The sequence below is a fragment of the Sarcophilus harrisii genome, chromosome 1, assembly GCF_902635505.1.
Source record: "Sarcophilus harrisii chromosome 1, mSarHar1.11, whole genome shotgun sequence".
Taxonomy (NCBI): Eukaryota; Metazoa; Chordata; class Mammalia; order Dasyuromorphia; family Dasyuridae; genus Sarcophilus; species Sarcophilus harrisii.
Genome location: NC_045426.1, coordinates 666,159,082 through 666,180,386, shown reverse-complemented (window position 1 = coordinate 666,180,386; position 21,305 = coordinate 666,159,082). Strand labels below are relative to the sequence as shown.

Genomic DNA, 21,305 nt, shown 5'->3' with positions numbered 1-21,305 from the left:
GTGCACATCAAGAACAGGGAAGAGCCAGAAAGACTCAGAAGACAAGGGGGCAGCCTGGGGCTCATGCCCTACCAGCACCACTGCCTGAGACAGGTAGAAAAAGGAAGAAAAAACCCAGCTGCCTCTCCCACGGCCAACCCTGGGGACATGCCTTTGGCAAAGGGCATGGGTTCCCATTTAATAAGAGCCCTCAAACCCAGGCCGGACTTGGAATCGTTAGTTCTTTGGAAGAAGCCAAAGTCTTACCCAGAGTCGTCATCCTCTCCATATAACCCCCCTCCCCCCCAAGAGATGCAGACAGCTTCACAAATAAACCCATCGACCCCTCGGGGGAAGAGGCAAGAGCTGCTGCAGCCCCACTGTGAGATAAACGAAACCTACAGACACCTGAGATTGCCTGGGGGTGGGGGGGGTTGCCCTCCCCCCTCTCCCAAACCCCCGTTTCCCTGAACATCTCCAATGGCTTCCCTTGGGGATCTGACCCACCCCAGCCAGCCCCGGGGCGAGGAGGTGGAGGAAGGCCCGGCAGCACTCGCTGCCCCAGGCCCAGCCCCTCCTCACCCAGTTATTTTACCAGCTTTATCACCTACAGGCCTCTCAGGTGCTCTCCCAATCCCCCCAGTACCAGCTGGCACCAGGTTGCACCAAGCCAGCTGTGAGGAGTGGGGTCGGGGGACCCTCCCAGGCCGTCCCGGTGACTTAGCCAGCCAACCCCTCCTGCCTCAACTCCCGGATGTTGCACGAGGGCACTAAGAGCCCTTCCCTCCAGCAGCGGATGCTCCGATCCATGCGGCAGGAAAAAGCCCAGGGCTGGCAAGGGCTCACCTCTGACGGGGAGCTGGAGGTACGCGGGCGGCCCCACGAGCAGCAGCACCCCCTGAAGTCTACCCTGAGCCACGGTTCTATCCCCAAACGACAGAGAGAGAAGCGGGTGCTCAGACCCTTGGCCCCCCACAACCCCCTCCTAGGCACCAAAGAGCTCGGAACAAGCCCCTACCCCTGAAACCCTGAGGTCTGATGGCCTGCGCTCCCCCAGCTCGGGAAGACACTGTGACTTATGGCTATCCGGGCGCTGCTGACCCCGAGAGCCGCCGGCCCGACCAGTTCTGGGGGGCGGCCGGCTGGGCCCGGAAGGCGGCCGCCGCAAAAGTTATGTGCTCTACGCAATGCTCCACACACACTTACAGTCTCCCACCTGCCGGGCTGGCCAGTCCGCGACTCCTGCCCAGGCCCCAGGCCTCCAGGCTGAGAAAGAACTGCCTGCCAGCAGAGAGGCACCTGGGGGGGACGGGGGAGTAAAGGAATGGCCTTACGTGTCCGCCTCTCATCAAACCTGGATTCCACATTTAATCAATATTAAAAAAAAATATTATTAATAATAATCATCATCATCATCACTATGTACAGAAATAGAAAGCATTATTTTCTGTCTCCAATGTTGCCAGCTGCCTTCAAGGCCCGGGTGCGGGGGTGCCCCTCTGCCCCCACCCTGGGATGTGTGCTCTGCTTAGGGCTCGCCTTAGGAAGAGTCCGTGGAGCCTCCACAGGTTTAAAAAGGAAAAAAAAAAAGAATATTCACAGAGGCCCAAGAATTCTGACCCTAAAACTTCAATCCCAGAGCCCTTTCCCTCCACAGGGAAGGGAGGAGAGTCCTTAAGGATGCTGACAACTGGGGCTCTAAGCTTTGCTGTCCCCCTCCCTCCAACCACCCACACACCCTCACCCCTCAGGGAATCCCTGGGGCAAAGATGGCCCAAATGGATGGCAGAGACCCCAGGGGGCAGCCCCCCAGGCAAATGCTGGTGCTATTCTCTGTCCCAGTCCCCAGTGGTCCAATACACCCCCCCCCACCCCCCTCCCATCAGCTCGGTGGTTAAAAATATAAAATCACGTGGCCCCGGGGGAAGGAAGGAAGGTCCTTGTGTCCCAGTCTGTGCCCGGGAGGGCCCGGGAGCCCCTCCGTCTGGGGAGGCAGCCAACTTGAGGAGAGTCAGAAGGTCCGGGGGGTGGCTCTGCAGAGGCCCGAGGGGGGTGAGGGAGCGGTGGAAGATTGGGGCAGTGGCAGCAGCTTCCTGGGCTCTTCCCCCTAGAGGAAGGCAGCGGGGCTGGGCGCGGGGCTGGGACTGGGGCTGCCCGCCAGGCTGCAGGGGGCGGAGGCCAGCGAGTCGCTGGGGGAGACGCTGCGGGCCCCCTGGCGCTTGATCATGCTGGGGTGGAAGGTGGGGTGGCGACGGGCATGCTTGGTCAGGTGGTCGCTCCTCATGAAACGCTTGGTGCAGATGGGGCAGGAGAAGCGCTTCTCGCCGGTGTGTGTCCGGTAGTGCCGGGCCAGCTCGTCCGAACGCGCAAACTTCTTGATGCAGCCCAACCACGTGCAGGGAAAGGGACGCTCACCTGGGGGGAGAAGCACAGAGAGGGTCAGCACAGCCGGGCCCGGGCCAGCTCCCAGCCACCCCCTGCACCCCCTCCCCGGGGGGGGGGGTGGGTGCATCCCTTGCGCTCGCTCCAGACCCCGGGCCACAGAGACACCATTTTCCCTCCCTAGTCTTCCGAAGGGGCAGCTGGGAGAAACGCCGTCTGGTCCTTCAGAGATTTCATTTTCTAAGGTCACCTCCAAATCTACAGCCTTTGAAGGGGGCTCCTTCCGTCCCCACTGGGTACAGCCCTGGAAGTCTTTCAGAAACTTCCATCACCCCCACCTGGGGGGGGGGGATAAACGGACAACAGCCAAGTCATCCCTGAAACTCCCGAGGGCCGTCTGAACCCCACTGCAAGAAAACTGGGAACGTTTAACAAAATCAACGATTCCGTGGTTTTCTAAGTCGATCTGAAGCCATCCCATTCTTTCTGAAGGACGCCACTGATGTGGAGGAAAGCGCGCCAAAGTCAGAACCGAAAACCCCGACTCAGTTTACCACCCACGCCTCTCCTGAAGTAGATCCCTCTTCACAAGGAAGGGCGACACAACAAGCTCTAGATCCCCTGGAAAGCCTAAAGCCCGTGAGGACTGAATGTTGACGAGTCTGTACTTCCCCCAAGACGCGCTTCTCCCAGCTGCAACTTCTCAAGGGTGAAAGGGAAGAAGGAGGCCGGCGGCAGTGACGGCGGCAGCTGCAGCGCCCAGAGATTAGGAAGGAGGATTTCCCAGAGGCCAGATGGCCAAGGCTGCTGAGCCTGGACGGGCCCTCGGAACGGGGAGGGAAGGAGAACGGGGGACACAAAGCCGCTCAAGTGGGGGTGTCCAGGAGCTGGAACCGGCAGCTTGCGCCCCACACCTTCATCTCTCCTCCCATATCCCTTTCACCCCAAGGTGGGTCCTGCCTCCAACCATTACCCAATCATGTTCCCTACGGCTGGGGAAAGGCCGGGCCATTAAGGGGCTGAAGAAATATGGCCGAGTCCTCAGTGGCCACTCCTCCTTCCTCAGGGGCCTGGAGTCCTTCCAGGCCCCCTGCCCCCCAAAATCACTGAGCAAACAGCTATAAGAGCCCCCTCAGGCACAAAGCACACACGGAGTCTTCTCCAGCCCCAATGGGGGCAACCTCCTAAGAGCCACAACCTTCCTTGTCCTTCCCAAGAAATTAGGAGGATGGGAAAGAACCAGGATCACAGCTAGCAGATAACTAACATCACCAATTCAACCTCCTTTATTCTCCAAGCCTAGATTATTCCTTGCTTGCCAAGAGGGATATGGGGGAGGAGAGAGAGAAAAGAAAAAGGGAGGGAGAGAGACAGACACAGACAGGGAGGGGGGGAAGAGAGACAAACAGACACAGAGCGGGGGAGAGAGACACAGACAGGGAGGGGAGAAGAGGGACAGACAGACGGGGAGAGACAGAGAAGTAGAGAAAGACAGACAGACAGGGAGGGGAAGAGAGGCAGATGGGGAGGAAGAAGGGGGCAGAGAGAGAACGAACTCAGGGAGCTCCCACACTAGCTGGACTTGGGTTATATTTTATCAGCGTCCCTCAACTCCTCTGCCAGTTAGGGCTCCAACCCCTTCCTAAGCAGCTTCCCTCTGGGACTGCAAACAAGTGCTCAGATCCCCAAACAAAAGGGAAGGTAGAATTAGCCATCCAGGTCCCCATATCCGCTGGCTGCCCAGGGAATCTGACAAGCTGCTAACTGCACCACTAACAAGACACACAAATATAATCACAAAATCATGGGTGCTTAAGAGGAGTATCACAGTACTACGATGAACAATATTCTAACAAGTATTTCTTTAGTCCTCTCCTGAGCAGATAGAACTCTGGGTCTTTGAAGGAGATGCTAGCAGAGGTCCGGGAGGGGGGGGGGGGGGGGCTGGGCTCCCCAAGCTAGAAAGCTCCGGACATTGGCCCAGGAGGACCTATGCCTCCGAGCGTGGTCTGCCTCCGACAGACAGCCCAGCCGGTGTAACTCCAGAGCTCAGCTTTGGGCTTAGCCACAGTAACTCACAAAGGCCTAATATCAACAGTCTCAACCCAACCATACTGGACGAGTGAGATGCTATAGGAATAATCCCTGTTTTCTAAGATTTGGGGAAAACTCAGGCTACAGTCACAGAGACGAGTTAGAGTTAGAGGCATGATTTGTTTTTTGCTGAGGCAGCTGGGGTCAAGTGACTTGCCCAGGGTCACACAGCCAGGAAGTGTTAAGTGTCTGAAGCTAGATTTGAACTCAGGACCTCCTGACTTCAGGTCTGGTGCTCTGTCCACTCCACCACTGGCGCAATGGACAAAGCTGCCCCTAGAGGCATGATTTGGAACTAGAACTTTCTTGACTAGGCCCAGTTAATGCAGTTCTTTCTACTATGGAAGGAGGAATTTGGTGAAGGGGACAGATAAAATGATGGATTTTTGGAATTCGCCATTCTTATTATTGTTCATGTCTGCTGTCAGGGTCCTGTGCTCTAAGAGTTGCATTTTACAGCTCTTGTGACTCTGGAAAAGTCACTTGATGTTTCTCAGATTGAAGTTTCTCCTCTTTGCAAATGGGGATATTACTCCCCAAATGGTGGTGGGGTGTAAGGGACCTTGTAGCTAGTCGCCAATGGCCATTAGAACATGAGATATTTTCCTCTTCTCTTGTGACGTGTGCTCTCCCATCCTTCCTGCTCCCAGCCCACGAAAATCCTACGCAGAGGATTTAGCTTAAGAACAGCTTTCCTAAAAAGCTTCCCCTGGCAATTCCAGCCTGAAAGAAGCCATCATGTCAGGGAATCGGAGCTGGAACAGCTGGCTGGCCCTCAGAAGAACTCTCATCCAAGCCCAACCAAGAAGCTCACTACAACTCACAAAGGGTCAGTCGCAATCTCTATGGTCCCACCAGTTCTCACACGGGCTTTTTCCCTATAATACCACTGCTGATTCACTTGAATTTGTCACAAATATTCCTAGACTTTACTCAGATGAGCAGCTTCATGGCCACTATTTCTTTCTCCATATTATGCCAAAGGAGTTGATTTTTGGAACCCAAATGTGAACATTTAATACATTATCATCACCCTTAATATCACCTAAGTAAATCTGCCCCAATATCCTTGGCCAGCCAGTCTTCTTAAGCTTGGGGAGGGTATATGAAAAATTTTTTAAAAATCTAGATAACTGTATTTCACTCGGTTTGATTTCCTTTGCAATTTTATATATCTGATCTTGTTTATTTAACAATCCAATTCTGAAAAGGAGACCAGGAGATCGAAGCTGCCGAGATCTCTCGATCCTTCCGGCCAGTCAAAAGTAACATCATCTGTAAATAGGGCAGGAGTCCATACGGTCTCTGCTGTGAACGACTGAGAAAGAAGTGGAATGTCCCCAGCCCAGGAGAGCTCTCTCACGCATGCTACTGGAGACCTCTTTCCAAAAGGACATCAAACTCTTAATAATTCATTCTTTCCAGTATTTAACCAGTTTCAAATCCACCTAATTGCTCTAGGCCACTTATCTCCCTTCTCCTAAAATTAACCCAAGATTTTGTCAAATACTTGGCTAAAATCGACATAAACTCTATCCAAAGAGTTCCTCTCATCTGCTAAATCTCATAACCCAACTGTGAGAGAGAAAATAAGGTTAATCCTGCCACAATTGTTCTTTAAAAGAACAAGCTATCCACGCTTTTCACCACTGTCCTTACCTAATAAAAGGTTCTCCAACTCCCTCACCCCTTACTAAATAAAACCCTCCCTTGGAGTACAATAAACAACAACCAACATTTATATAATGCTGTGTGCAGGTACCGTACTAAGTGCTTGGCAATTATTATCTCATCTGATTCTCACAATTACCTCGGAAGGTAGGTGCTAGTATTATCCTCATTTTATAGATGAGGAAATAGGCAGCCAGGTCAAGTGACTTGCCCAGTTTCTGAGGATGAATCTGAATTCAGCTCTTCCTGACTCTCCGCTCACTGGGCCACCTAACTGCCTCGGCTAATTGTCAAGTAAAACAAATAAACACACTGGCAGTCTGACCTTTATCAGAGGCAAGCCCTTTTGCTTCCATTTATTCTGTGCAATACACAACAATATTCAGTAATTCCTAAGTTTCTCTGGATTCTCCAGTCACTATTTCTTATGGTTCAAATATATTTCATCCCTTCCATGGAGCACAATTTATTCAGCCGTTCCCCAACTGATGGGCAAGTACCTTCTTGCCAGTTCTTTGCAACCATGAAAAGTACCACCCAAAATGTCTGTATTTAGAGACTCTTTCCCTTTATCTTTGACCTTTCCCTGAGCTAGAGGCCTAGTATTTGCTGGGCCAAAGTATTTCTTTCTGTGTGTGTGGCTATACATATAAACACACATATATTTACAGAACATGTGTGCACATACATGTAGATACATCCCTATGTCCCCATCTTTATCAAAGTAATTTTAAAAAGCATTTATTCCAAATTTGCTTTCCAAACTCCAGGCTGGAGAAGCTGACATGCCCGTCTTCCCACAGCCTCACCAACATTTATCAATTGTGTCTTTTCTCACTTCTGCCAATCTCATGTGTATTAAATAAAATCTTAATTTTCATTTCTCTTCCTGGAGACTGAGGGCATTCTTTTGTACGGATCTTTCACCTATTCTACTCTGTTCATGGATCATCCCTTTAATAACACGTTCTACAATGTTGCCAGGAACTGGAGTCGGATTTCTGGCCAGTAGTTTGTAGACTATATTATTTTCTGACGGGGAAGGAGAGGGCGGTGCTTGAGACATTTCCCTTTCTCCAATTCTTTGTTAACTTCAGTTCATGAGCTTTTTTGCTAAATCAAATCTGCTAGATCCCCGAAGAAGGAAGTGGTCGTTCTGGGCCCGATGACCGACTCGAGGTGCTCTCTTATGAGAGAGCTGTCTCCCTCTTCCCTCTCCTTTGCCATGTGGGAGAACAAGCACCAAACCCTTAGAGTGAGTATACTGGGGAAGGAATGAGACCTAATGAGGTGAGTGACTATGGGCAAGTCATTGACCCCCAGATCCAAAGGGATCAAGGGACCGAAGCCAATAAGATGAAATTTAATAGGACAAATGTAAAATTCTGCCCCTGAATTCAAATAGCCGACTATAGCAGTGAAGGATGGGAGAAGACATTAACTAACAGCAGTTCCAGCTCTTTTAATGGGTCAATAGTATGATAGGGCAAGCTAAAGGGTAAAAAAAAGTTACGCTGCCCTAGGTTTCCCACTCAAAAGAACCTGTTTCCCAAGTCAGAAGAAGAGGGGGGACAGAAGGAAGGTCAGGATGTGAGAACTTTCCTCCAGAGGAGCATCTGAAGACCCTCAGCAGGGAAAGCCAGAAGCTACTGGGGGTTAACTTGGGATCAAAGGAAGGAAAACCCCCCCAAACAATGAGAGCTCCCCAAAAGCTGGGAAAGGGCCCCATCACTTAGGAGGCATTGAGTCCCGACTACCCATCCGCCTGATAGTAGAGGACAGGCCATTCAGGGACAATGCCGGGAAATGGATTCTTGGGCCAGGACAAGCTTCCTCGTGTGGAAGTCCTCGAGTCACTCTGACCCTCACTTTCCTCACCTGTTAAAGGGCCATAACAGTTCCCACATTCATGACAATGTCAGCTTCCATTTATATAAGCCTTTTAAGGTTTGCAAAGCACTTTACAACAACCCCGGGAAGCAGGTGATATTATGATCCCCATTTAATGGAGAGGGGAATGAGACTGAGTGGGCTGCTCAGGGTCCCACAGCTGGCAGGCGTCCGGGGTTGAATTCATACTCAGCTCTTCCGACTCTAAGTCAGCTGCTCAATTCACCGAGTCATCTAGTTGCCTCCAGGTTACCTGGGCAAACACTCAGGCTCTCACTCCCTTTCTCTTTCGTCTCTCACTGTCTCTCCTTGTCTCGGTCTCTCTCTTTCCCCACAGGATCCTTCATTCCCCATTTTTAAAGAGCCCCACAAGGAACCTGCCTATTTGCCTTTCAGCTCTCTCACCTGAGCGCAGAAAAGGAAGTAGGGTAAAACTTCAGAAGCAGAACTAGGGCAGAACTCCGCCTTGGCCCCTGCAGGGTGGGCCTGGGGGGGCGGGCGGGGACCTCCTCTTCCCGTCTCTGTCCCCCCCCACATGTGCACAGGCACACACACCCAGGCTGGGGGCGGGGAGAGGAGGGGACGGAGGGGAGCTCGGGGCAGGCCATACTTGCATTTTCACTTTCATTTTGAGGAGCCTCTCATACTTCCCTGTTCCCAAGCCCGTCTGTGCCGGCCGGTGGGGGAGGAGGGGGCTCTCTGAAGGCCATCCCAGGGCTGAGTGTTAAGTGCTTTGCCAAAAGGCTGGCGCCCCCTCCCCCCCCAGGAGCAGCAGGGCCGGGGTTCAGAAGCCCCAGGCGGGACCTGGGCGGTGGCGGGGAGCCCTCCCAGGCCCTGTTCCTGTCTGAAACCGGCAGCAGGCCCTATCTCAATAAACCGCCTCCAGCTGGGTCAGGTAGCAAGAGGCGGTGGGGGGGGGAGGCTCTGGGGGACAGGATGTGTGAGGCTGCGAGCCGGGAACAAGGCCCGGCTGGGAACAGAGCAGCAGCACGTACGTGAGCAGACAGAGCAGGGGGAATGCGCCGTGGTCGCCCCTCCTCGCCCCTCCTCCTACCTCCAGGCTCTGGGAGCAGGGGCCCAGCACAGTCTAAACAAAACCTACAGCAGTTCCTGTGTGTCCCGTCCCCCCCCCAGGCCTCTGGGCCAGGCCCAAAGGGAAGAGTCCCTGCTCCGCAGCTCGCTCTCCCAGTCCCCCAGCCCGAGGTGACCCTCGCTCCGGGCCCAGCCCCAAGGTGCCAGAAACCAGCAGAGAGCTCGGGGAGGGCCGGCCCGGCAGGAGGGGCTCCGGAGGAGGGGCCAGCCGCCGGCGAGATCCCCGCCAGCCTCGGCTCCCTCCCATTTATAAAAGGGTGACTGCAGAATGAAACCGGGTCAGGTGATAGGACAGGACTTTTGAGCTGTTGAGTTGTGAGAATACAGACCCAGGAGTCTTAATAAGGGAAGGTCACCAGCGGAAAGCTGGGGGGAGGGGGGGGGGGAGGGAGGAGAGTAGACATCCAAAACCCCTCTGACGATGAGAGCACTAAAGAGAAGGGGCTGCTTCTGGAGGGAGGGAGCTCCCCGTCCCTGTGGTGTTGGGGGGAGGGACCTGAGAGATCTTGGGCCACATGGGCAAGGCGTCCTCCCAGCTAAATCCAGGCCCCTCTTCTTTAAGAGACTCCCCCCCCCCCATGCAGACCCTCACTCCCTTAATTAGGATACTAGGAATTTGGGAAACCCTTGTACAGAGGGGCAAAAAGGAGGCCCAAGGAGGGCCGCCCAGCTGCTACAACGCCTGGATTCCCACGTGGGTCAGCCTAGACTTGTACAGCCCGAGATACCAAAAATATATGGCCCTGTCCCTCCCCGACACCACCCAGCCCTCGGAGCGTCCCCAGGAGGGGGAGAAGGGCCGCCTGGTTCAGGCAGGAAGGGAAGGGGAATCTGACTAAGGCCTGTCTGTCACCCCTGTGCTGCAAGATCTTCCATGGCTCCCCCTGCCTAAGGAGCCCAACCCAGACTTACTCTTGCCCGGCATTCAAGGCCTCCCATAATGCAGTGCCTTGTGCTTTTATCCCCTTCCCAGGCTACATGGCCTAGCCAAAGTGGTTAACTCTGGTTAATTGTCTTCCTCTCTCTCATTTATTATTATTATTATTTTGCTGAGGCAGTTGGGGGTAAGTGACTTGCCCAGGGTCACACAGTTAGGAAGTATTAAGTGTCTGAGGCCAGATTTGAACTCAGGTCCTCCTGACTCCAGGGCTGGGGTTCTACCCACTGCACCACCCGGCTACCCTTTTTCCACTCTCCTGCTGACACAGCTCCATGGGCACGAAACATTCTCTGCTCTCCCGAGTTAAATTCAAACTCCCCTCTTCCAGGAGCCTTCTCCTTCCCTTTCCCTGGGGGACGCCATCCCCCGGCCTTCTCCCAGCCCTTCCTCCAGCACGTCCACAAAGGCTCTTTCTGTAGCATCGCAAGTGACTGTTTTTTCCTGTTACTAAACAGTAAGCTCCATGAAAGCAGGAGCTCTTCTCTAAGAAGAACCTAACAGCTGGCGTTTATTCAGCGCTTGTGAAGCTCACCAAGCATTAAAATCTATTTTCTCACCTGACCTTAATTATGCTCCTGTGGGGGGACGGGATATTATCGGTTCTAGTTGGCAGACGAAGGCCCTGAGGAGTATGGACGCGACTTGTCCCCACGGCCAGCAAGCCTGAGGAGGGCATTCAGGTAGTGCCAGTGCCCAGGCCTTCTCCAAAGGCAGGGGACGAAGCAACGGCCGGACCTCTCAAGTTCTAAGGCTTAAGGAGGTATTTAGGTCTCAGTTTCTCTAAATGAACAGAAAAGGGACTGGATAAGGTGCCGGGGCAATTCTGTGATCTGGGAATACAGGTCAAACATGTCCCAGAAGTAGAGAAACAGGCTGGGAGACCCCAAAGAAGCACCGAGAGGTGAGGGGACCTTGCTGGCCTCCCAGGGGCCACACTCTAGGAGGAGTCATACCTGGCATCTCGACCTCACCAAGCAGAGAGACAATCAGACTGGGATAGGAACAGAGGGGCTGGTCCCCCCTAACCCTTTTTCCCAGGGGTAATCTGTGTGGCCCACTTAGCCCAGAACAAGCAGCAGAGGTGCTTATGAGAATCTGGACCCATAATACCGTCTCTGGACGTCAGTTTCTTCATCTGTAAAGTGGGCAGAAATGGGGACCCCTCCCCAATCTCCCCAAGTTCTATAGAAATTTTCTTTATATGTTCAGGGAAGTCTCTCCTTTTGAAAAGGAGATTATTGACTTTTCTAACTCTAAGGGAAAGTGACCTGTACCCCCTTTTTTGCCTTTTAGAAGCAGTGGATGGAAAGCTGTGGGATCCTAGGTAAGTCCCTCTGACTTCTGCCGGCCTCAGATTTCTCAGCTATAAAAAGGGGGATTCACACGGAATATTTGTACAAGCGCTTGGTACAATGCCTGGCAGACGCTAGAAAAATGTTCATTCCTTTCCTCTGCAGGAAGGTGAAGGACAGGGGTGGAGGAGGCCTGTGACCTTATTCAATAGAAGGAAAAAGGCCATCTGGAATACAAGGTCTCCTACTTCCTAAACACCCCCTTTTTCTCCCCCCTCCCCACCAAGACCTTGACTGGTTTCTGAAGACTCAGAAGCGGCTCTGGAGCTGAAGCCGAGGCTACCCCAATGACGCGGGCTACTAAAGCCAGGCAGGCGCTCTCCGCCTCCCCCCAACTCCTGGCCCTCCGGAGCCTTATCAGGGGAGCTCAGTATAAAGAAAAACAGAGGACTTATCTCCCCCATGGAGACACCCAGACACTCCCAAGTCCAAAGAGACGCGCCAATCACCACCTACCCCTCCAAAAAACTAATGAACGAGCCCAGAGACAGACGAGCCAGGGGCCTTCTCTGATGCACTATACATTCACTAACTCATTCAACCTGCATTTACAACAAAGCTGAGGAGTAGCGGAGCAATAGCAGTCCCCATTTGGAGTATCACGAATACCCAAAATAAGCAGTGGGAGTAGGATTAGTCCCATTTCACACTATGGAAGCAGAGGCCCAGACCAGCCCATAGCAGAAGCGGGCCAGGTACCTGGGTCTACTACTTATCAGGCACCTGCTAGTGTCCCAAGAGCCCGGCTCCCCACTTTCCACACCTGTTTTTAGGGAGGGAGGGAGAAGAGGAGAAAGCATTCACGATGGCCTCCGCGAGCTGAAGACGGGCAGCTAGCTCTTCTGGGCAGGGCCTCCGCCCACCCCAGGCCCCCCCTCCGATTAGGGCTCAACAGCTGGCCCTGGCACTGCCCCACCTGGGAGAATCGATATCGGCAGCTGGCCCGGCCTGAACCTCTGCCCCAGGGCCCAGGGCACTTCAGGCCAATAGGAGGAGGTGCCAGGCTCTCAGCCCCCGAGGGCCAGCCCCTGGGACAGAAGCACAGGAAGAGGTCTGGAGGAGTGGGGGCTGCCATACACAGGGTCAGGAGGCCGCGGGCCTGGCCCACCCGCCCAAAGCTGAAGGGATCCCACAGACAGCCCCCACGTGCAATCCTCCCCACAGGGAGGCAGCTCCCCACTTATTACAGGGGCTTCCATGAAGGCTCCGCTGGTCCTGCCAGGGCCCGGGCCCCCCCAGAGCGGCTCTACAACACCCCCCCCCCCCATCAGGGAAGAGAGAGATCTCAGCAGCTCTGAGCAGAGCAGGCTCCCCTCCCGGCTCCGGGCCCTAAACCTGGAGCAGCCAAAGCCAAAAGGGAGCAGATTCCCCGAACTTGAGTGCACCGGGCAGTGCGCTGGACCTGGGGTCAGGAAGCCGGGAAAGGCCGTCTCTGCCCCACAGTAACCGGCCCTGGCTCTCTCAGCCCCTCCATCTTACTTTACTCGGCATGCAAACCAAGGCCCAGAGAGAAAGGACTGCCCGCAGTCACAGGGGCTCTCTCACCCCCTGGAGCGGCCGCTCACTGGGCAGCTCGATGGGCAAAGCCCAAGGTGCCGTCTGGGTGCCAGCTGCCGCTTCCTCTTCCCTCCCACAGGGACCCCAACCTTAAATCTGTTGGAAGAGACCCCAGAGGCCCAAAGAGACCGGGGAACTTGTGTGAGATCACTCAGGCAGCAGGACATGGGGAAGGATTAGAACCCAGGCTTCTGGCTGCCTCTCAGCTCGGCCTGGGCCCCCGGGATGGGATGGGCAGCGCCCAACAAATATCCCCAAATGGTAGGAAAGACACAAGTCAGGAAACCCATGCTCTGGTCCCAGCTGCAGGCAAGTCATTATCACTCACAGCCTCAATTTGTTCAGCTCTGAAATGGGGCAGCACATGACATAACCTTCTCTGCGAGGATGTCCTAAGGTGGCTGGGCAAAATCTAAGTGCAGACGTGAGCGATGGTCTGTCAAGGGAGGAAGTTGAGCTGAGTGAACACAAGGACCCTCCCAGCTGACAAGGGGTGTTCTAGGACAAACCTGCTCCTTCAGTATGTGCCACAATGCAGACTACACACACACACACACACACACACACACACACACACACACACACACCTCTCTGATCTTGCCACCCCCCCAGACCTCCCCTTTCAGGCATCCAGACAGGCCTGCAAACCCAGACACAAACAAACCAGGGGGGCTGGAGCTTCCCCCACTTCCCAATAGTAATTAGCCCAATTATCCCCCCACCTTACTTCTCCTCAGGGGCCCTAGAAGAAACCACCTGGTGGGGAGGGGGAAGAAGAAAAGGGAAAAAAAGGGGGAAAAAATTTCTCTTTCAACTGTACAATTTTCCTCCTGGGTCTTAAAGCCAGGCTTCCCTCCAAGCAGGCAGTATTTACTTGGTGGGTACTGGGACTTGGTCAATATAGAACAAAACTAGCAATCGGTGTCCCCAAAAGGCCTTTCAGCCCCTATGAGGGAGGAAGGGAGGAAGGACACCTTTCAGAGGCCCAGGTACCCTGCATCCCGTGAGGGAGGGAAGGAAAGGGTTATCACTGGCCCCATTTTACAGATAAGGAAACTGACCCAAAGCAGTGACCTCCCCAGTCAGACAGGCTGCCAAGGATCAGATCCAGGAATGGATCTTAGTATCCTGCCTGCCAAAAGAAACAACAGCCCCAGTCCAGAATGGTGATTGGAGACAGACCTGTGTTCTAGTCCAGGATTGGTCACTACTTCCCGGGGGGTAGGTCCCCTTCCTCCTAAAGGCCTCCCTCCTCCTTGGTCAAGAGGTGTTGGAGCCAGAGGTAATAAGTTAAGTGGTCTAAGGTCCCTTGGAGGCCATGGGCAAGTGAAGTTTAGGCCATTTGGTTTTTCCTGTAAAACCAAGAGGCTGGGCCAGATGATCTTGTGGACTTCCTTAAGGTCACATCGATGGCCAAGTCAGGACGGACACTGCTCTCCTGACTCACAGGCCAGGAATCCATTCTGCTGAACTCTGAGGGGCCCTTGCAGCTCACCCCCACCCAGGCTCGAGCTCCCTTTCTCAAGCTCTCTGTCCCTCTGCCTCTGTTCCTCTCCGTTTCTCTCTCTCTCTCTCTCTCTCACACACACACACACACACACAAAACACCCCCCATCTCTCCCCTGTTTCATCCCCCCACACACACTCACACACACTGTCACACACATTCTCACACTCCCTCTCACTGTCACACACACACTCTCTCTCATTCTCTCTCTCTCCCTCCCTCCCTCCTTCCAAGAGTAAGAAAAGCAACCCAAAATTTAGAGATTACAGAGCTGGGGAAAGTGAGGCCTAAGAAGCAAAGAGGCGACAAGTAACCAGCTTACAATGGGAAACAAGCTGCATTTGGTGTCCAAAAACCTGGGTTCAAATCCCATCTCAGCTATCTAGGAGACTCTTCATCAGTAAGAAGGGAATCACACTAGAAAAGAATAGTTCTTCACCTTTATAAATCAGGACCACCTCAGGCAGGTTAATTAAGCCCTTCTCAGAATGCCGGCTTTCAATGCATTTTTAAAAATGATGTTGGATTACAAAGGAAACCAATTACACTGAAACAGTCATCAATTTTTTGTTAAAGCTCACAGGCTCTCCAGAGCAAAGAATCCCTGACCTAGATGGTCTTAAAATACCGTGAGCCTGAGGGCAGGAGGCCAGCTAGGCGCTCATCCCTGCTCCTGTCCCCCCCCCATCCTATTACCCCGCCGCCCCCGCCCCCCCCCCGCCCGGGGCGCCCCCCCCCCCCCCCCCCCCCCCCCCCCCCCCCCCCAAGAACCATCTCCTCCATCCCTGAAGCTGGAATCCCGGACATGCTGCCTTCTCTGCCGCCAAAGAAGAAAGAACATTCTCTCCTCTTGATCTACACAGGGCATATCATCTGTACCCATGGATAACTGGGGAAGAACCAGCACACTGCTAAGGGAACCTGGGCTGTAACAGGATGGGGTGGGGACGGGAACACTCTGTTGTCTAGGATTTTTTTCAGTCACGTTAGAATCTTAGTGACCCTTTGGGGGTTTGTTTGTTTAGGGATTTTTTTTTTTTTGGTTGTTTTGTTTTGTTTTTGCAAAGACATTAAGAGTTTGTCTTTTCCTTCATCAGCCAATTTGATGAATGAGTAAATTGAGGCAAATAGGATTAAGTGACTTGCCCAGGACCTCACAGCTAGTCAGTATCTGAAGCCACATTTGAACTCAGGAGGCTGAGTCTTGCTGACTCCAGGCCCAGCTCTCCATCTTGCACCACCCAGTTGCCCAAAGGCAGGTAGAAAACAAACCACAACAAAGTCTCATATTTCAACTCAAGGGATCATGGGATTTAGAGCTGGAAAGGCCCTAGAGACCTTCTAACATGGTCCTGATAATCCAGCCCCTCTCGTTTATAAATAGGAAATTGAGGCATGAAAGGTAAGAGACTCCAAGATCACCAAGTCTTCAGGTTCCTAAGTGGAATTCTTCCTTCCACAACACCACCTAACAGGAGGCTTCTTTCTCACTGCTCCCCCCACCTTTTCTCTTGCAGATCTAGCATCCAAACGGTCCTCAGAGCCACATTCCCCTCGTTTTACAGAGGAGAGAACTGGTTAACCCGCCTGAGTCAATGGCAGAAGGCAAATCTAAACCCAGTTCAGCCAGCTTCCAATCATCCAGAACTCTTACATAACACCAGCCTATGCATCTACTTAAGCAGGTTCCACTTTGGGTCTCTGTAAAACGTGGATGGGGAGCTCAGAGTCTTTCCTGACTCAAAAGTGTTTCCATTTGCTGCCAGAAGCAGCTCTAGGCCTTCACATCCTGGGGGAGGGGAAAAGAGGGGGGAAGGGAACGGGAAGGGAAAGACCCTTATCTAGGCCTTCACAATATTCTAGAGAGAAGAGGGAGCATCAGGCAAGAGCAATACCACCTTCTCACTCCAACCCAAGCTGACACCTTTCCAACTCAGAGTGTGTGTGTGTGTGTGTGTGTGTGGGGGGGGGGTTGTGATCTTACTCCCTGAGCCCCATATGGCACCATTTAACACCAGAGTGCAGTGGGAAGGACACAGACTTTCCAGTAAGGCTTCTGCCTGACCCAGGCCACTATGAACAAGTACTCTGCCTCTACTAGCAGTGGGCATCTAGGAGGTAGGGTGAATCAGAGTCATGGATTCGTGGTATCCTGGATTCAAACCCTGTCTTGACAGACTTAGCAGTTGTGTGACCCTGACATGTCATTTAAAATCTCTGTCTTTCCATTTCTTCATCTGTAAATTGAGGGAACTGGACTTACTGACCTTAAGGGTTCTCTTCATCTTTAAATCTACGACCCATAAGCCCTGGTTTTCCCCTTTATGAAATGGAGATAAAACTCCCTGATGCCCTAGAGTTTCATAGTTTTGTATATTAAGATGGACATGACCATAGAGATTATCTAGCTCAATTCACCCATTTTACAGATGAAGAAAACAGAGAGGTTAAGTTACAATTACAGACACACAGCTTTCATCTGGGTGTTATTAAAAAGAACCTCACTATTCAAAGTTCTTGCAAGTAGAGATCCCTGGTTCATGGGAGCAAGCGGAAGAGAATACAGGGAGGTAAGAGCCTAGAATCAGGCCACATTTGTGACCCCCCATCTTCTTTACTGCTCCTTAACAATACAGAGAATCAAATGAGCTAAAGGAAAGCCAGTAGTGGGCAGAAAGCTTATGGGACCTCAGAGTCATAAGGCCTGCACCTCAGGTCCAGGGTGCACCTCTGAGATCCTGAGTCAATTACAGTTTCTCAGGGGCACAGGGTGGACCAGAAGGCTTCAAAAGAGCCTCCATTCCAGCTGGAGGGTTTGAGTGTCCTCAACCAAAGAATTCTCATATCTAAGCCCTCCCCCCAATAAAGGGGGGAGGTTCTCCTAGCCCATTTTCTACTGTCCCTGGATGTTCCTCAGGAGAGATTGGGTAGGTCCCCGTGTCCTCCTGCCAAAACAAACCAAAGGAGGAAAACTTGATCAAGGTTACTTGTGACCATAAGCAAGTCTTTTCCCTTCTGAAGGCCTCAGTTTTCTCATTTATAAAATGAGATGAGAATTTCTAGAGCCCCATTCAAGCTCTTCCAACATTCAGCATTTTCTGTTCTAAAAGCCCTTGAAAACCCTATATTCATTTCAAACTCTTAAGTGCCTACTCTGTGTGACTCAGCAAGCATACAGGCACCTACTATGTGCCCAGGTACTAGAGATCATACTTGGACCAAAATGAAACAATTCCTGCAATGGAGTATCCATCCCATTTCTTCATATTAATAAGAAAGAAACAAAGTTTAACTAAGAAGCCTGGCCTCATGGAGCTGATATTCTGGTAGGGGAAATATCTCAAGGGATAAGTACTGGAGAAAGACAAAGGGTTAGCTATCCTTGGAGGGATAATGGCCTTAGTGGTCCCATTTATTTGTATGGTCAGTAACTCCTTGAAGGCCTACTCAGTGCTATGTTTAAAGGTCCTGCAGTCAAAAGGAGACTGTAGAATGGTTCTAAAGGCAGATAAATTATACTAAGATCCCAAGATAAAATTAAAATTTCAAGGGAAAGAGTGAAAAAGGGAAAAAATTCCCCCCCAAATTAGTTTTGGAGTCAAAAGGCCTGATTTCAAATCTTGTGCTGTCCTTGATTACTTATTAGTCAGCATGAGGTTGGTCAAGTCTCAAGTCCAACCCCTCAAGCCTCAGTTTCCTCAACTATAAAACAAAAGGGCTGGGTTGGAAACCAGATCCAGTTGTAATCCTGAATCTATGACACTTCACTAGTCACTAATAAAGGATTGATCTGAAATAGTGCAATTGGATCAAAGAAAGGCTACCCATCTTCAGTCCTGCCGGAGATCCTGTGTGATCTTGGGCAAATTACCAGCCTCTGGGCCTAGATTTCCTTTGATTTCTACTATATTCAAACCACTGTAAGAGATTATGGGCAAAATACAGACAGAAGTAAGGTCCTTGGCTCAAGGAGTTTACAGTCTAGAGGTAAATACACTACACAAATAAATGCAACATGAAATACAAGATGGAAGGGAGCCTGATACAGATGGAAGGGCAATGAATTTGGGGGTCAAAGGGCCTAAGGCAAGTTCCTCATACTCTCTCTGGGGCTGAATCCTCACCTGTAAAATGAGGGACCCACCAGATGGATCTCAAAGGTCCCTTACAGGGCTGACATACTCCGTTCTCAGGTTCTACACCAGACGCCTCGCCCCCTCCCCACTCCCCCTGCCCCTAAGTCAAACATTCCCCACCTGGTGTCTCCCAGGCTGCTCAGCCCCACCCAAAAAAGATCACATATTCGAAAAGACACAATCCGAGGAGGCTTAAAAGGCAGAATGGGTTTTGGGTTAACCGCCCCCCCCCCCCCTCCAACTTCAGGCAGCAGTTTCATATCCTCCCCCAGCCATGGCCCCACCCCTCCATTCCCGCTCCCCCACCAGCCCGAGGACTCTGTGAGGAGGGGAGGGGCCGCAGGCAGAGCGGATCAGCTGGGAGGACAGGCGTCCCACGCCCCCCTCCGCCCCCAGTACAGACTCCGGAGTCCACCGCCTCCCAGCCTCCCCTTCCCCACTCGAGTGCTGCCCGCCTGCCTGCCAGCCCGCCCGCACGCCGCCCCCCCCCCCGGCCCCCGCGCAGGGCGCTGTGCCAACCTCGCGCTCCCAGCCGGCTCCCTGGGCGCCGCCCACCCGAGTCCCCTCCCCGCCCCTCGACTCGACTCGGCGGGCAGCAGCGGGGGCGGGGGTCGCGCCAATCGCACCCACTTAACAAACTTATCAGTGTGCCCCCAATACACACATATACATTAATCCGAGCAGGAAGACCCCCCCCCAAAATCCCGCGCCTCAGGAAACGCTAGAAGGGGGGGGACCGCGTGGGGGCGGGGTCCCCACCCACGCCCACACAAAGCCGGGGCACGCGAGCTCGCGGGGGCCACGGAAGGCACCCACCGCCCCTCAACCCCGGCTCCCCGCCCCCAGAAGACCGAACTGTGCCCGCCCCCGCAGGGAGGGGGGTTGGGAGGGAGAGGAAGGGTAGGAGCCGCGTGGAAAATCACCGATCCCGCCTCCCGACCTTTCTCCCTCCCCCCCAACCGCCCCCACCCCAGCCCCCAGCTGGCGGGGAACAAAGGCGGGGGACCCCCGAGGGAGAGGAGGGTCAGGGAGCCGGGAAGGGGTGGTACGGAGGGGGGGAGGGGAAGCAATGGTGCTAGGGGGAGGGCAGACAGAAAGGGGGAATCAAGGGCCCAGGATTGGGGGGGCGGGGGCAGAGACCGCGGGGCGCGAAGGAGAGCTGAACGGGGGTGATGGGACTGCCAGCGGCGGGGTGCGCCGAGAGAGGGGGTGGCGACACGCGAACCTGCGGGAAAAAGGAGAGGGAAGGGATATGGGGAAGAGGGCGGCGAGCCGAGCCTAGGGGCCAGCCGAGTGCAGCGGGGCAGCAGGTCCCAGGCCAAGGGGGGAGGCGAGGAGGCGGGGATGGCAAGGGACTAGATAGGCGGGGGTGGGGGGGGCGCCTCTCACCTGTGTGCGTCCGCATGTGCGCCTTGAGGTGGGAGGACTTCCCGTAAACTTTGCAGCAGCCCTCGAAGCGGCACGGGTGGCGCTTGCTGGGCGGCGAAGGGCTGTGGCAGCGGCGGGAGGCGGCGTGGGCGGCGGCCGTGGGGGCGGGCGGGCCGGCCGGGGGGGCGCCGTCGGGGTCCCCGTTGCAGGAACAGGACGAGGACGACGAGGAGGTGCTGCTGCCGCTCTCCGAGTGAGCCGAGGCGGGGCGCGGCCCGCGCAGGTCCGTCAGGATGTTGGCCACCGCCAGCAAGTTGGGGGGCTCGGCGGGGCCGGGGCCCGGGGCCGGGGAGCCCCCGCGCGCCGCGGCCGCCTGCAGAGCCTCGCGCACTTCCAGGTCCTCACGGCTGCAGTCACCCGGGGCCGGCGGATCCGGGGCTGGTGGGGCCGGGGGCGGGGGCTCGGGCCGGGGCAGGGCCGCCGGGTGCACCACGGCACCCGTGGAGATGGACACCAGGCACTCGGCGGCGAAGTAATCCACGCAGGCCACGGCCGACATGCCGGCCCCTGGGCGCCGGGCAGGCGGGGAGACCGAGGGGGAGAGAGAGAGACCCGAGCTAGAGCCCTCGCGCTGTCGCCGCCGCCGCCGCCGCTGCCCACGCCTGTCCCCGCCGCCGGCGGCCGGTCCCTCCTTCTCTCCCTCCGGCTCCGCGCTCCGCTCTCTCCGGCTCCGCCCGCCCCGCGCGCTCACTCACTGACGCGCCCCTGACGCACCGGAGACCGCGGGGGCGGGGAGGGGACCCCGCCCAGAGGGGGGGGCGGGCCACCGCGTGCGCCCCCTCCGGTGGGGGGAGGAGAGGGGAGGGGCGACCCCGCCCCCCTACGCGCGCCCCACTCCCGCTGCGGCGGCACAATGGCCCCCAGGGGAAGGGGGCAGAGAGGGGGGAAACGCCCCCGACCTCGGGTCGCTACTGGCCGCCCCGCCCCCCTCGGCCCCCTCTCCACGTGGGCCCGGGAAGGGGTAACGCCCCTCCCCCCTCAACTTCCCTCCTCCAGAGGCCATGCCCCACCCCCTCGCCGGGCACTGCCCCTCCCCCTTTGTGGGGCGGTGCCCCTTCCCCTCCCCCCGGCCTCCCTCTTGGCTTGTAGGGCGGTGCCCCCTCCCCCCCTCGTCCCCTGGGCACTGGCCCTTCCCCCTTCTCAGGCTGGCACCACCACCCCTTACTGCTCCTCCTCTCCCCTTCATCGGGCTTATTCCTTCTCTGCTCCCCTCCCCCACTCAGGCCATTCCCCCACCGTCTCAGTTCAGACCCCAGCCTGGCTCTGACCTCCTTTCC

The 21,305-nt window shown here is 54.8% G+C and overlaps 1 protein-coding gene across 1 annotated transcript; it reads right to left on the bottom strand.

Annotated features, from left to right (window-relative positions):
• Positions 1–1,324: 1,324 nt before the first annotated feature.
• On the bottom strand, positions 1,325–20,688 carry KLF16 (Kruppel like factor 16). The gene is made up of 2 exons (XM_031948130.1): positions 19,990–20,688; positions 1,325–2,394 (listed from the first exon to the last, which is right to left on the bottom strand). Exons 1-2 carry the CDS (start codon positions 20,525–20,527, stop codon positions 2,087–2,089), a joined length of 846 nt encoding a protein of 281 aa, XP_031803990.1. The 5' UTR covers positions 20,528–20,688; the 3' UTR covers positions 1,325–2,086.
• Positions 20,689–21,305: the final 617 nt, after the last annotated feature.